The sequence below is a fragment of the Tachysurus fulvidraco genome, chromosome 14 (genome assembly GCF_022655615.1).
Source record: "Tachysurus fulvidraco isolate hzauxx_2018 chromosome 14, HZAU_PFXX_2.0, whole genome shotgun sequence".
Lineage (NCBI taxonomy): Eukaryota > Metazoa > Chordata > Actinopteri > Siluriformes > Bagridae > Tachysurus > Tachysurus fulvidraco.
The window spans coordinates 5,196,130-5,210,305 of NC_062531.1; the positions used below are offsets into that span (position 1 = coordinate 5,196,130).

Below are 14,176 nucleotides of genomic sequence, written 5' to 3' on the forward strand. Positions count from 1 at the left end.
GGACGGAGTGCCAACCCATCGCAGGGCACACACACACTCTCATACACTCACACACTCACACACCATGGACAATTTTCCAGAGATGCCAATCAACCTACCATGCATGTCTTTGGACCGGGGGAGAAAACCGGAGTACCCCGAGGAAACCCCTGAGGCACGGGGAGAACATACAAACTCCACACGCACAAGGCGGAGACGGGAATCGAACCCCCAACCCTGGAGGTGTGAGGCGAACGTGCTAACCACTAAGCCACCGTGCCCCCTTGTAAAAATAATTACAAACACTTTAAAATTTCTTTTCAAAGCTGAACAAAGTCTTTCCACATGCCATTATTAATATACGTTAGTCTTTTCAACTCCATACAGTCTGATATCTCCCTTATCTCCAATGTCAGAAATGGCTTATCCATACTCTCAATACATCACTCTCAATACAATCACTCTCTTGGTTTAAAGGAATGAAAAGTCTAGACGTTTTGATGTTTGAACAAAGTACGTTGGATATATTCCAAGAAAACCGAGTTTGACATTTAAACTGACTTTAGAGTTAAACGTATCTGACAGACAGAAGTACAGTATATAAGCATTTTGTTAGCAGATGCTTTAACCAAAAAATGAATTTGGAGTTTAACTTGACTTGTTTTTAAGTTAAGGGCATTAAAAGTGGTGTTTGGATTTGTTGTTGTTTCAAATCACATCATCTCGATCATCATCACAAAACCGTTAAACGTTCTTTGACCTGTTTATTCATTGATTCATTCACCTTGAGTGAATTTTATTCTAGTCAGAACTATAAAAATATGGTTCCCGGGTATGAGGAATAACTGAGTAAAAGGTAGGAATACGTTTTAGATAGGATTGCAGTCCATCCAGTCCATTTGTGCAGCACCGTGCACAAATTCTTTAGGCACAAAAAAGTGCTGATTCAGCCTGAGCCATGTATTCAGTCTGGAGGAATTCATAAAGAATGAAGGATATGAAACTCGACACTGGGCTTGTCATATGGTGGAAGCATTGCCTGAGATATTGATGCACAACCATGCAGCAGTTTGTGTTCAATGATCTCATTGTGTTACAGATTATCATCGGACTAACCAACTAACAAAAGATTTAGCTTCAGTATGTACAGGATGTGTCGTATGCACTCGTGTCGTATTGTTACCCAGTAGATTTTATTCACTGCCTTACGAACAATGAGTCACTGTATATTACTCTGTGGATTTCTCTAACAACCCCGAGGTGTCTGAATTTTGACTGCACAATATAATGTTGATTAAACATTGCAGTGCCTCTACAGCATTCCACAAAATATCGGTCCAAATTTCAGTGCAGTCATGGTGCTGTGTGTTGTTGTTCCATTCTCATGCCTGAGGAGGTAACAGTCTGGTCTCGCACAGCCAAGGAGGAATTTCATTATTAGCGAGAATGAATAAACGTCTTCTTTAGCAAAGCAAATAAAAGCAGTACTTATTTATTAACTGCCTGTAATCATTTCTAACCAGTTTATTTGTGTGTCGGTCATGCAGGTCAGTTGGCGGTGGGCACGTGTGAGATTGTGATGTTAAACAGAGACAGCAGTCAGCCCAAACGCACCATCGCCAGACAGACGGCCCGCTGTGCCTGTCGGAGAGGACAGATCGCAGGCACTACACGGGCACGACCTGCATGCGTGGACGGTAAGGCATAAAAGACGTTATAAAGGTTATTCTTACACCTTTTCACAGTTCAGCGCTTCAGTTCAGTCGTTTACTGGTTTCCTTTTCTTTGTTTTTGTTTTGTTTTTTTTTAACTGGGAACCTTATTGGAAACGGTTTCCAATGGAACTCCATTAAAAGACTCCTTTAGTACGTTATGACTCCTACTATGTATATCAATTCTCATTTCAGGTTAACCCCAGTAAAACTTTAGATATACACTGCTCTCCGAGTTCTGCTAGCTTGCACTGTACTGTGCTAATTCCACATAATTAAACAGATTGGCAGAATTTTATTAGTTGGACAAAAACTGGCAAGGTCTGAAGTTCTTAGTACCAGGTTATACAGTATGATTGCATATTTGGCACAAATCTATGGCCTTTTTAAGTTTGTTTGAATTCTACTGAGTCTTGTAGTACTATGAAAAAAAATTTAAATACTTCCTTTTTTTTTAAAAAAAAAGGATTTGGATAAATCTATGTCTGTAAAGGCAAATCCCTGGTGCAAATGCCTACAGTAGTGCAAGCATTAGCTTATTGAGTTCAAACTTATAGGATTGTTTACCAAGCTAAAGAAGACAAACGGGTTAAATAACCACACATTTTTATCCACAGTGCCCCATGGCTGCCAACTAATATGCTAAGTCGATCTTCATTCATACTGCAATGTCAACGTGTCAATTAAACCGATGGGGCAGAAGAGTCTGAATTTTATATCAGCCAGTTTGTCTTAGCATGTAACTGACAAGAAAAATCAGGAACAGATGACATGCAGACATGCTGGCAATAACTGAAAGAAAATCATGGCAGTGTTACAACCAGAGAACGTTAACCAGTGCTGAACCACATGACATGGAGTGCACAACACTGTGGCACAATCAGAATCAGGATTACATTATTCATTTATTAATTCCCATTGGGGTGAATTGGGTTTGTTACCTCAGCTCCAAAATAAGTCACCAAAATAAGAATATAACCAAATATAGAATTCTGTATAAAAAGAATGAAGAATAAGACATATGCACTAAGATAATATATACAAACACTATAAATAAAAGTAGGATTTAAAAATAACTAAAAAGGTAAAGGTGTATTGTTGGACAGTGAGATATGTTGTTGTACTGAGGAATAATAAAGTCTGATAGACAGACAGGTAGGAAGGATTTCCTGTGTCGCTCTGTGAAGTACCTTGGTTTAATGAGTCTGCGACCGAACGTACGCCGGTATTCGTCCAGGACATTACAGAACAGGTAGAAGATGTTGTCTGAGATGGGCAGTATCTTAAAAGACATCCTATTTTTCTGGCACTACAGTCAGAGATTCCAGCTCCACCCCCATAACATCAACCAGCCTTAGTGATGAGTTTGTTGAGTCTGTTGGCATCAGCTACCTTCATCAGCATGCAACAGCAAAAAAAAGATAGCACTGGCTACCACAGACTCGTAGAACATCTTCAGCATCGTCCCCAGCCTTCTCAGAAAATAGACGCAGTGCTGGCCCTTCTTGTAGACAGCTTCTTAGACCAGTCCCGTTTATTATTTATGTGGACTAACAGGTATTTGTAATCCATGTGAGCTTATTTGTATTGTGAGGATTTTGGCATAGAGATCAGTGTAATACGTGAAACATGAATCGGTGAGTCTCTACAGTAATGTAGTGAAGGTTCTCTGCTAGCTCCTGGAAGACAAAAAGCTAACGTTATACCCTTGAGCCTCTTTAGATTAGACATTGTCTCATTTGCAAGTCACGTCAAATAAAAGCATGTACAAATATTAAATGCGCTTTTAATTTGAATACCATGATTTGTCTAAATATATAGAGTATATCAGTACGTTCAAATCACTGATCCTGAGAACGTCAGAATCAGAATCATCAGAGCATAGAATTAAAATTTTCCTAATTGAATCAAGGGCTTGTTCTGTGATACAATTTGTTCCATCCCTAATCCTAATTCTTATAGATTTTTGCTTTAATATTTATATTTTAACGTCCTAAGAAGAAATTGCTCAAAGGAAGGAAGGAGTCTCCAGATCTGCACTTTGTAACAGTTGTAACAGGAAGTCTTTTGTGATTTCTGGTTTCCTAGCAACATAAAATATATATATATTTCCTTTTAGCTTGATAAAAGATGCAATCCTCTATTGACCCTCCTAGTAAATAAGCTTGCTTGCGTACTCGGTCCTTTGGTCTTTTTTTCTCGTTTTTGGCTTATAATCTAGAGGAAAGCTGTTTCTATCTGAAAGCAAGGCACTAAAGTGAGAACTTTTCCATTATTCTTTTTTTTCCCTCTCTCTCAGCATATGCACCGTATATTAGACACCAGGCTCACCTGCTGTATTTAGTTTGCAGTGTAATGCAATGATGCGTTTGTCACCTTATTTATTAGAAACAAGATTTGCCTTTGAAGCTTTAATTCGACATGCAGAAGATCCCGAGGAAAATCGATTTGCATATCATGAAAGCAAAAATGAAGACATTTTGAATGTTCAGACCAAATCATGGCAAGACATCAAGGCAATTGGGATTCAGAAGCTTCTCTCCAGTAGCTTGAATTGTAGCATCAATTTGTAGGCAATAGCAGCTCCGTTTCAGAGTAGGAGCTTTGTTCATAATTCAGTGCAAATGACTTACTGGCCAGGATGGAGCTAATATTGCCATCATCACAGGGCCACAAATGTGTTTGCTAATAGCCTCACCGGTCAGAGGGGAAAATCTGAGTGATGATTATGTGACTGTACTGAGCAAGAGCCAGAATCTAGATGCTGTCAGTACTTGAAAATCTGATTCCACTCCAGTCGAGTCTCTGCTGAAAAATCGTAGGCAAACCACATGGATTTCAGATCTTCCAGACAGGAACAGCGGCTTCATGCTGACGTCTAAGAAATAGTGCAGAACTTTGAGAACGTGATCCATATCTCCCATATCTATAACCATTCATACCGACAGACAGAGTCCCTATTATTTTTTTTTACCATTTATTACTCTCTAGACCTTTTTTAGTTATTAGTTAATGTTCGGTAAATAAAAACATATTCAGAAAGGAAATAGGTTAGGAAATGGAGTGGTGTGAAATTATGTTTAGTCGTTTAGCCAAAAGACCATGAAAATACTTTTGATATCAGTACAACAAAACATAATTGCGTCTCAGCTTTAAGTAAAAGATTCTAGCAATGAGAAATTACAGGTTTCTGCAAAGGCCTGGCTTTTTCTTCTGGCCTTTCGGACTGCTTTGGCGATCGATCTTGCTCTTTTTCTCATTTTCTCTGCATTATACTTGTATTATTCGTATTGTACTTGAGTGCATGTAGCATAGAAACTAATTTTGAATTATGACCTAAAGAAGAAATAATGATAATAATAATAATAATAATAATAATAATAATAATCATAATAATAATCATAATAATAACTCCAAGAGCTCTCATTGAACCTATGAGATTATTGAACCATAAAAACATAGAAACTGTTTATTTTAAATATTAAAATGTTCCTGTTGTGTACAGAATATTGCTCAACATAGTATTACATGATATGTGACTCAGCATACTAATGTCTGTTCAGCTTAATTAGTTGTTACGTCTAATAACTCCCAAGAGCCGATCACGACTTGTGTAACACAGTCTGTGTTGTCTCTCTCACTTCAGTTCAGTTTTATTTATATATCACTTATTAACACTGTCAGGAGTCAAGTCATGTATTTTCAAAAATATATACAGTAGCTAATTATTAGGAATTACAGAAAAACATCATAAAAAGTAAAACAAACTCATTCACATAAGTGCATGTGTGCAAATTTGTGCCAACAGTACATGATAAACAACAGTACAATAAAACAGCACATGCAGTAGCGTATATAGTAGAGTCTGTGTGATTCTTGGTGCAAATACTGTAAAGATGCTTGTCTTGTAAACACATGAAGACATATGACAGCGCAGCCTTACAGAAATCCGGATGTAGCTTTAGATCCTTAACGACCAAGCGAGAGGAAATTGAGTCAGATCAACTGGACTTCTTTATAGTTAGATCAAAACATTTCATCAACGTTTCTCATCCAAGCAGCTTCTTCAGTACAGTTGATATGATTCAACTACAAGAGATAACCGCATCGGTATGACTGAGAATCTTCACACACCATGCCAGAGCTGAGAGTGGTAAAAAAAAAAAAAACACTGCTTGAGATGATACCAGGAAGAATCCTTTACAACTCAGCAGAGAAACCCATCCTCTTCTTAGTGACAACGCATAGCGTGAATGTGAATCTCTTTGAATGCCCACCTACACGTGTACTATAAATACTGTCAGAGAGTCCTGTGTGCTGGAATGATGGTCAGAATGAGCATTCTAGTCTTCATAATGACAGCAGCAGTGTTTAGACTTTAAAGGCTTTACAGTATCCAGGTAAGACTATCCAGAGAAGAAGCGGTTTTCCATGCGGGATAAAGTGAGTCATGATAAAGAGGAGAAGCTCCAGGCAGATGTTGAGTATCAGGATGAGTTAGGCAGGTCTGGAGGATGAAAGGAACCACACTAGTAACCATGTGTCAGGATCAAGCGCTGGCTTCATCTCATAAGGTAGAGAGAGAGAGAAAGAGAGAGATTTGACTGTCGGAGACATAACTCAATAAAAAGAAATGAAAATACTATTAAAATAGAATATTGTGTGCCCATGTATTTATAGTTACATGTGTACTTGTTTAATTCTGTGGTAATTAATGTGAAATTGTACACTAAAACAGGAATTTTTTTTTTAAATATTTTTTTAATAAATTCAGATTTTAATTTGTCATACACAACCATACAAAGTACAACATGTAGTTAAATGATTTTTGATGATCTGTGACATAAGTGGAATAGAATAGAACAGAACAGAAATTAAAATAGAAAATAAAATTTACATAGTTACAATCCAATAAAAATAGAAATAATTCTGTGACCGTATACTTGAAATTAGGCATTACTGTGAAAAATGGCACACTAAAACAGGAAATGAATGTTTTTCTCATAAAATGATTGAGAAAAATAAAATAAATAAAATGTTCATTTATGTTTAATTTATTACATTTGACAAAATCTAGAAATCAAATATTCATGAGTAAAATCGGAAACAATGACCAATGCATTACATTTCAGAACACTTTTCGTAATATTTATTTTTTGTTTGTTTGTTTGTTTGTTTACAAAGAGAAATATTTTACGTTCAAATTCTAGTTTCCGATCCAATTTGAGAATTTAAAAATGTTCAGGGAATTTTATAGAGTAGTTGCTAAAACTTAGACTTGGTGGAATACAGGCATTGTGTGAAATATTTGTTTTTGTTTTACAACATTATTAATAATCCAAGTATTTAATTGAATTTCAGCTGAAGTGTCTTGTCCATTATGGAAGAATTTGAGACTCTCTCAATCTCTCTTCCTCTTAGAATGTGTGAGCCTTTGCTCATTTAGACAAGTGTAGTGTTTTAATAATGCAGCTCCTTTTAACTCCTTGCTAAGGACGTTAGCGTCTTTTTGCAACGCCAAGACCAGCGTAATTAACTAAGAGACTGGTATAATTACAGCTGGGGGAAATTGGTTTTTATTGGCTTTTGCTGCTGTGTTCATGCTTCATTAGTGGAAGGCCATTAAGGCCTGTTGCTCATGCAGACTTCTTTTTACAACACACACACACACACACACACACACGCACACACACACACGAGTGTTCTGCAGTGTAGCAATGAGGAAAAAACTCATTTTGTCTATGCAATTTGTTCTTCTGTTCATCTGCTTGTGTCTGCTCATCCATTCGTCTATTCATTCATCTATTTTTTCCCATCATTTCCTTTGTGCATGAGAGTTTTTAGGTAAGGGCTTAGCAGGTGGTGCCAAGGGACAGATGGCAGGCTGGGTGTCAGGATTTAGGAAGACAGGATTCTCAGCAGTAGGGGGCTTTCAGATCAGAGAGAAGGAGAATGATAGCTCATGTGCTGCATTTAAGCAGCCACTGGGAAGCAAGGAATCTCTAAGCAGTCGTGTGTCAGCACAGTGATGAGTCACATCCCTCTGTGGCCTCCTGAGATCTTATCCGTTGTTCCACGGAAACGCTTATTGCTCTGGCAGTGTATCAGTGGGTGGCCCGCTCTCCTCTCTGGAGCTTTTGTACTGCTGTTCTTGCATCCCTGAATGTGTGTTGCGACTTTTCTGTTTGCCTGCCCTATATACAATAAGCACCAAACTGGGAGAATTCCTTAAACAGGGACATTTCTGCCACCTACACGCAGCTAACGATGCCAGAGGTTTGTGGCTTCCCATGAGGCAGCCTGCACGGTGCTCACGATGATAGTATGTCTGTATAAACATCTTCACACCTGCACTAAACTAATGCAAAATTAGCTGATTTTTTTGTTTTGTTTTGCTATATGTAAAAATAGGCACTATAAATTGTTAATTTTTTTTAAAATCCTGCATCTCTCCCATAAAAATTATAGTTGTGATCGTGTCCAATACCACTGTGATTTGTTTGAACCCAGTTTGTTCATTTCCACCAATTACAAATAATGTTTTCTTTTTATAAACACATGAAATAGACTATTAAACGTACTTTTTTTAAACATGTAATCATTGTGCTTTAAAAAAAAAATTTAAAAAGTGAAACGAACCTTGACTTTTTAGAGCCTTACAACAGAGAGCTTCTCTATCAGAGAGACTTCAGATTAAATCCCCCTTTAGGAAGCTAAGGACTCAACTAATTAAATAGCCCTTGAGGAAATCATTTGTAAGAGCATAAGCTGAAAAAACCTCCATAAATTTACAGTAAATGTGTGTTGAATTCTGCCCCTTTGAAATGACATAAGATCATTATCTACTAGCTAGCTAGTACAAGCTAATCTGACATTATTCCACTCCCAATGGATTTTACTAGCAAACACAGGCAACTGTAGCTAATATCAGCTAATCTGACAGGATTTCTGAGAGAATGTTAACTCTTAGTGGATGTTACAAATCTCCACTAGTAAACAAATGCCAACGTAGCTGATATAAGCTAATTCGACTGGTTTTCTGACAGAATTTTAACTTCTAATTAATCTTAAAAATCTTTACTAGTAAACACAGGCAACTTTAGCTAATATCAGCTAAATCTAACAAGATTTGTGAGAGAATATTGTAAATATTTGTGAATATTATCAGCCTTAATCATTAATGCTAGTACGAGCTAAAAGACTAGAATTTCTGAAGGCATATTTATGAATTTTTAATTTATAATATATTACATTTCTAAAGCTTGCCAGCTTGCAAACATGAGCTAACGTGACAGGGTCCACAAGAGTTCACAAATGTTTATAATTTTCTTTGCTGTGGCTTCTGAAAGGGTTTTCTAAGTAAGTCAGTCCTAGCCACATAAAGTGCATCTGTGCAACCTGGTGCAAACAGTGCAAGACAAAAGACAAAAAGACAGCGCAGGACAAAAGTGCAAACAAAAATACAAGATATCACGCAAAAGACAATACACAAAAGCAGCGCTGACCAGTGTACATACTGTATGTTCTATATTGTATGTGCAGAAATACTGGAATGAACACTTTATATAATAGCAGCAGTTATATGAGGTATTGTATTGTATTTTGCAAAATAGCAATGACGTGCAAGACAGCATGTACAACGAGCAAAAACTGTGTGCAAAAACATCATGTATTACAACAGTTTGATGTGGTGGTGCTGTGTACATGGATGTATATTGGAAGAGTGTGTATTTGGTGTAGGTCCTTGCAGTCCATACAGTCGATTGTGTGTGTGTGTGTGTGTGTGTGTGTGTGTGTGTGTGTGTGTGTGTGTGTGTGTGTGTGTGTGTGTGTGTGTGTGTGTGTGTGTGTGTGGATTGTGCTCGGTACAGTTCAGATCAGTTATTGCGGAGTCTGAAGGCTTGTGGAAAGAAACCATTACATGAAACCATTACCATTTCCACAAGAATGCTTCGGAGGGTGACGAAGTGTGTGAGATCACCCACAATGTTGTTGGCTTTGCGGATGCAGCGTGTAGTGTAAATGTAAATGTCCATGATAAAGGGAAGACAGACTCCAACGATCTTCTCAACTGTTCTCACTATCCGCTGCAGGGTCTTGCGATCCAAGATGGTGCAGTTCCCAAATCAGACCGTCATGCAGCTGCTCAGAAATGCTCTCAATGGTCCCTCTGTAAAACATAATCAGGATGGGGGGGAGGGAGATGCTTTTCTCAGTCTTCGTAAGAAGTAGCGATGCTGCTGGGCTTTCTTGGTGATGGAGCTGGTGTTGTATGACCAGGTGAAGTTTTCCGCTAGATGAACACCAAGAAATTTGGTGCTCTTGACGATCTCTACAGAAGATCCTTCGATGTTCAATGGTGAGTGGTCGCTCTGTGCTCTTTAGTTTTTCAACATTCAGAGACAGGTTGTTGGCTCTACACCAGGCAGTTAGCTGTTGCACCTCCTCTCTGTATGCTGACTCGTCGTTCTTGCTGATGAGACCCACCATGGTCATGTCATCTACGAACTTGATGATATGGTTTGATCTGTGCATTACTACACAGTCGTGAGTTAGCAAGGTGAACAGCAGTGTGGTGGTGCTGGAGATGCTGTTCCCGATCAGGATTGACTGAGGTCTCCCAGTCAGGAAGTCCAGGATCCAGTTGCCGTGGGAGGTGTTCAGCCCCAACCTGACATGATTAATGGTATTTAGAGGGTATTTACATATTTACATGTTCACAACCTTTAATGTGCTCACTTGGTATATGATATTTTTGTTATATGACAGATTTTATTTGTTTTATTTTTTTTTGTCTTTCACTGTTAAGTATAAGTAGGTAGGTAAAATATTTTGGCTGGCAGTTTCAGACAGGCATGACACTGTATTCACAGACATACGCTCCTTGATTTTTCTATATTCATGTACAGATTTGTATCAACCTCAATACAAGGTTGCCGACGCTAACACAATATATCAGTTGGCATGTCTGTTAAGAAATCCTTCCAGCATTAAATTTAAAGTTCCATATGTAAGGCATATAAATGTGTCTGTTACAACAAATGTAGGATAAACAAAATGTTACAAATACCACGCTATTGGGAGCTGCTGCTGAGTCCAACAACATGCTGTGCGGTCTCTGGCTGAGCATTTGTATACTGTATATTCCAGCCAAAGAGATTTGCATCTTTCAAAGGTAAATTAGGCCTAAAGCATCCAGAAATAAATAAAGCCATCTAAGCTGGCTTTAAACCACTGATCTGTTTTCCCTGGGTGGCCTAGATGGAGATGTATTTTGGTCATAAACATATTCAAGGCATATTTTGTACAATGAGCTAATTAGGTTGATCGAATTTTTACATCATATCTGAAACGGACCTAAATGCAGAAGACTGTAGACTGCTGAGACTGTGTTTGGGGATTACAATTTCAAAGCTAAAATGTGTTTATCACAGAAGATGGAAGATAATTTCGTCTCTTTTGGTCATAAATATCTTGTCTGAAATGCAGGCAGAAGCTGTAAGAGTCTATCTGGTGTGGGCAGGTGCCCAGGGAAGCTCGTGCTAACTGTCTGAAATGGCAGAGACGCTACCATCTGTCTTCATTTGGCCATGGATTTCCCAGTGTTGCTGTGTTTTGGATTCAGCTGGAGCTCAGAAGAAATGACGTTTGTGCTGATGGAGTTTGGGGTGGAGGAGATTAAGGCTGGAGGTCTCTGGCCTCTCTCTCTCTTTCTCTCTCTCTCGCTCTCTATCTTATTTCTCTCTTTTTTCAGAATAAATGAAGCAGCAAGAAGCGTACATACTTTCCCTGGACACAAATTAGACTAAAAAATGATAGCCAGTGGAGAGCTGGCTTTTACTGTATGGATTCCTCCAAGGCTAAGATTAATTTATGCCAAGTTTTCCATGGAAGGCCCTTACAAGCCTAGTCTTAAAATATAAATGATTAAAATGTACTTTGAATGACACTTCTGTAAGAATTATACTTCTCAAAGCATAGAGAACGGTGCTTAAGCCTATTCTATATACTTATATGTATATTTATGCCTATCTTTTGTAGTTTATTTGAAAAATGATTGTCAAAAATTCTGCAGTTATTTCTTTATTTTGGGTGGCAATCCAAGAGGTGGTGTTCGGTAATCTTTTAGAAGGGAACTTCTTCAACACTCCTAGCTGTTTACAGACTGTCCATCAAACAAAGATTTGAAGAGGACAAAGTAGTGTATACAGTACATAGTAGTAAAAATAGATCAAAATTCCTCATACATACCTTATAGATCCCAATTGGCATAAAATCATATGCATTTCCCAGCTTGTGTGCATTCGTTGACTTGAAATTTCCTTTGGAAGGCTAGAAAAGAGCACAAAACAGGCTGCCTTCTTGTCACTTTTTCCAACCTCTTCGACCAACGCTTGGTCTATTCTGCAAACATACAGTACAGACCAAAAGTTTGGACACACCTTCTCAGTCAAAGAGTTTTCTTTATTTTCATGACTATGAAAATTGTAGATTCACACTAAAGGCATCAAAACTATGAATTAACACGTGTGGAATTATATACGTACATAACAAAAAAGTGTGAAACAACGGAAAATATGTCATATTCTAGGTTCTTCAAAGTAGCCACCTTTTGCTTTGGTTACTGCTTTGCACACGCTTGGCATTCTCTTGATGAGCTTCAAGAGGTCGTCACCTGAAATGGTCTTCCATCAGTCTTGAAGGAGTTCCCAGAGATGCTTAGCACTTGTTGGCCCTTTTGCCTTCACTCTGCGGTCCAGCTCACCCCAAACCATCTCGATCGGGTTCAGGTCCGGTGACTGTGGAGGCCAGGTCATCTGGTGCAGCACCCCATCACTCTCCTTCATGGTCAAATAGCCCTTACACAGCCTGGAGGTGTGTTTGGGGTCATTGTCCTGGTGAAAAGGTGGTGTGTCCAAACTTTTGGAATGTGTGTCCAAACTTTTGTTCTGTACTGTAAGTCCACGTAGCCTTGATTTTAGATTAATGTTTTTTCCTGCTTTAAAAATTCCTTCTTCCGGTAGTATGGAAAACCCGGACTACTCCTCATAGACTGTGCATATAACTACATTGAATTTAATAAAGAAGTTAAAAAAAAAAAAGAAATATGATGTAATAGAATGAGAATGTGCAATATGCTTTGTTTTATAATGTTGCATGATGTGCAATTAGATTAGGGTTCATTCACAATGTGAAGGCAAACATTACCCAACAGAAAGTGTTATATTTAACGATATAACAGCAACACGATTCTCAAACTGTTTGAGGTCATTAAAAATGGACGCTCACTGTAAGCCAAATGCCTGATTAGCATCTGTGTGGATAACAGTCTCCAAAACAGCCTTGAAAAGCACCCAAAAGTGTTGTTTAGTTAATGATTCATTCATTTTAAAAGCCAATGAAGGATGTTGGCGATGATAATTCAGCATTAATACGACTCCTTAGACCTTAGTTTGACGAAAAATCCTTTACAAAGCAACTTTGCAACTTTTACCTGTACTGTAGATTGTGGTCTTAAAATCTATCATTCAGAAATAGATTTTAGTGAAAAGGTTACTGTTATACAGTACTGTGCAAACGTTTTAGGCAGGTGTGAAAAAAAGCTGTAAACAAAGAATGCTTTCAAAAATAGAAGTGTTAAACATTTATTTTCATAAATGAACAAAATGCAGTGAATGAACAAAAGAGAAATCTAAATCAGATCAAAATTTGGTGTGACCTGCCTTTGCCTTCAAAACAGCAGCAATTCTTCTAGCTACACTTGCACACAGTTTTTGAAGGAACTCGGCTGGTACAGTAGGTTGTTCCAAACATCTTGGAGAACTAACCACAGATCTTCTGTGGATGTTGGCTTTCTCACATCCTTCTGTCTCTTCATGTAATCCCAGACACACTCGATGACGTCGAGATCAGGGCTCTTTGGGGGCCGTGCCATCGCTTCATGCTGGTTTGTATTATTTATATGTCTGAAAGCATTCTTTGTTTATAGCATTTTTTCACACCTGCCTAAAACTTTTGCATAGTACTGTATATGTTATACTTATGATGCTTTCAGAGTACTTATGGTTTACGGTCCCAGAAAATTATTTCATTAAATGTTCCTCAAGCTAGGACAGAGTTGTTTAAAAAGGCTTTTTTGTTGTTTTTTTTCACCTTCAACTTGGAATGAACTACAGAAATCACTAAAGCTATAGTGTCTAATTTCCTTAAATGATTTTAAACATTATGTTAAATCTATAGAACATGAGTCCATTCACACTTGCAAATGTTTTAATTAATGACACTTTTATTTCAATTGAATTGCACTTGAGTTGTCTTTTGTCTTTTTGTTTTTTGTTTTGTGATTGTGTGATTTAATTTGTTCTGCTATTTTGGCCAGGTTTGTCTTGAATAAGAGATTCTATATCTCAATGAGACATATCTGGTTAAATAAAGGTTAAATAATTTTTTAATAAAATAATATTTACAGCATTTGATAGACACAC

General features: G+C 37.8%; 1 protein-coding gene across 3 annotated transcripts in view; it reads left to right on the forward strand.

Annotated features, from left to right (window-relative positions):
- The window catches only part of tafa5l (TAFA chemokine like family member 5, like), an 86,855-nt gene that overhangs the window by 29,746 nt on the left and 42,933 nt on the right, over positions 1-14,176 (forward strand). For all 3 annotated transcript variants that reach the window (XM_047800029.1, XM_027151101.2, XM_047800030.1), the window contains exon 3: positions 1,527-1,676. In XM_047800029.1, the coding sequence (XP_047655985.1) occupies positions 1,527-1,676 (150 nt within the window). The remainder of the gene's footprint in view (positions 1-1,526; positions 1,677-14,176) is intronic.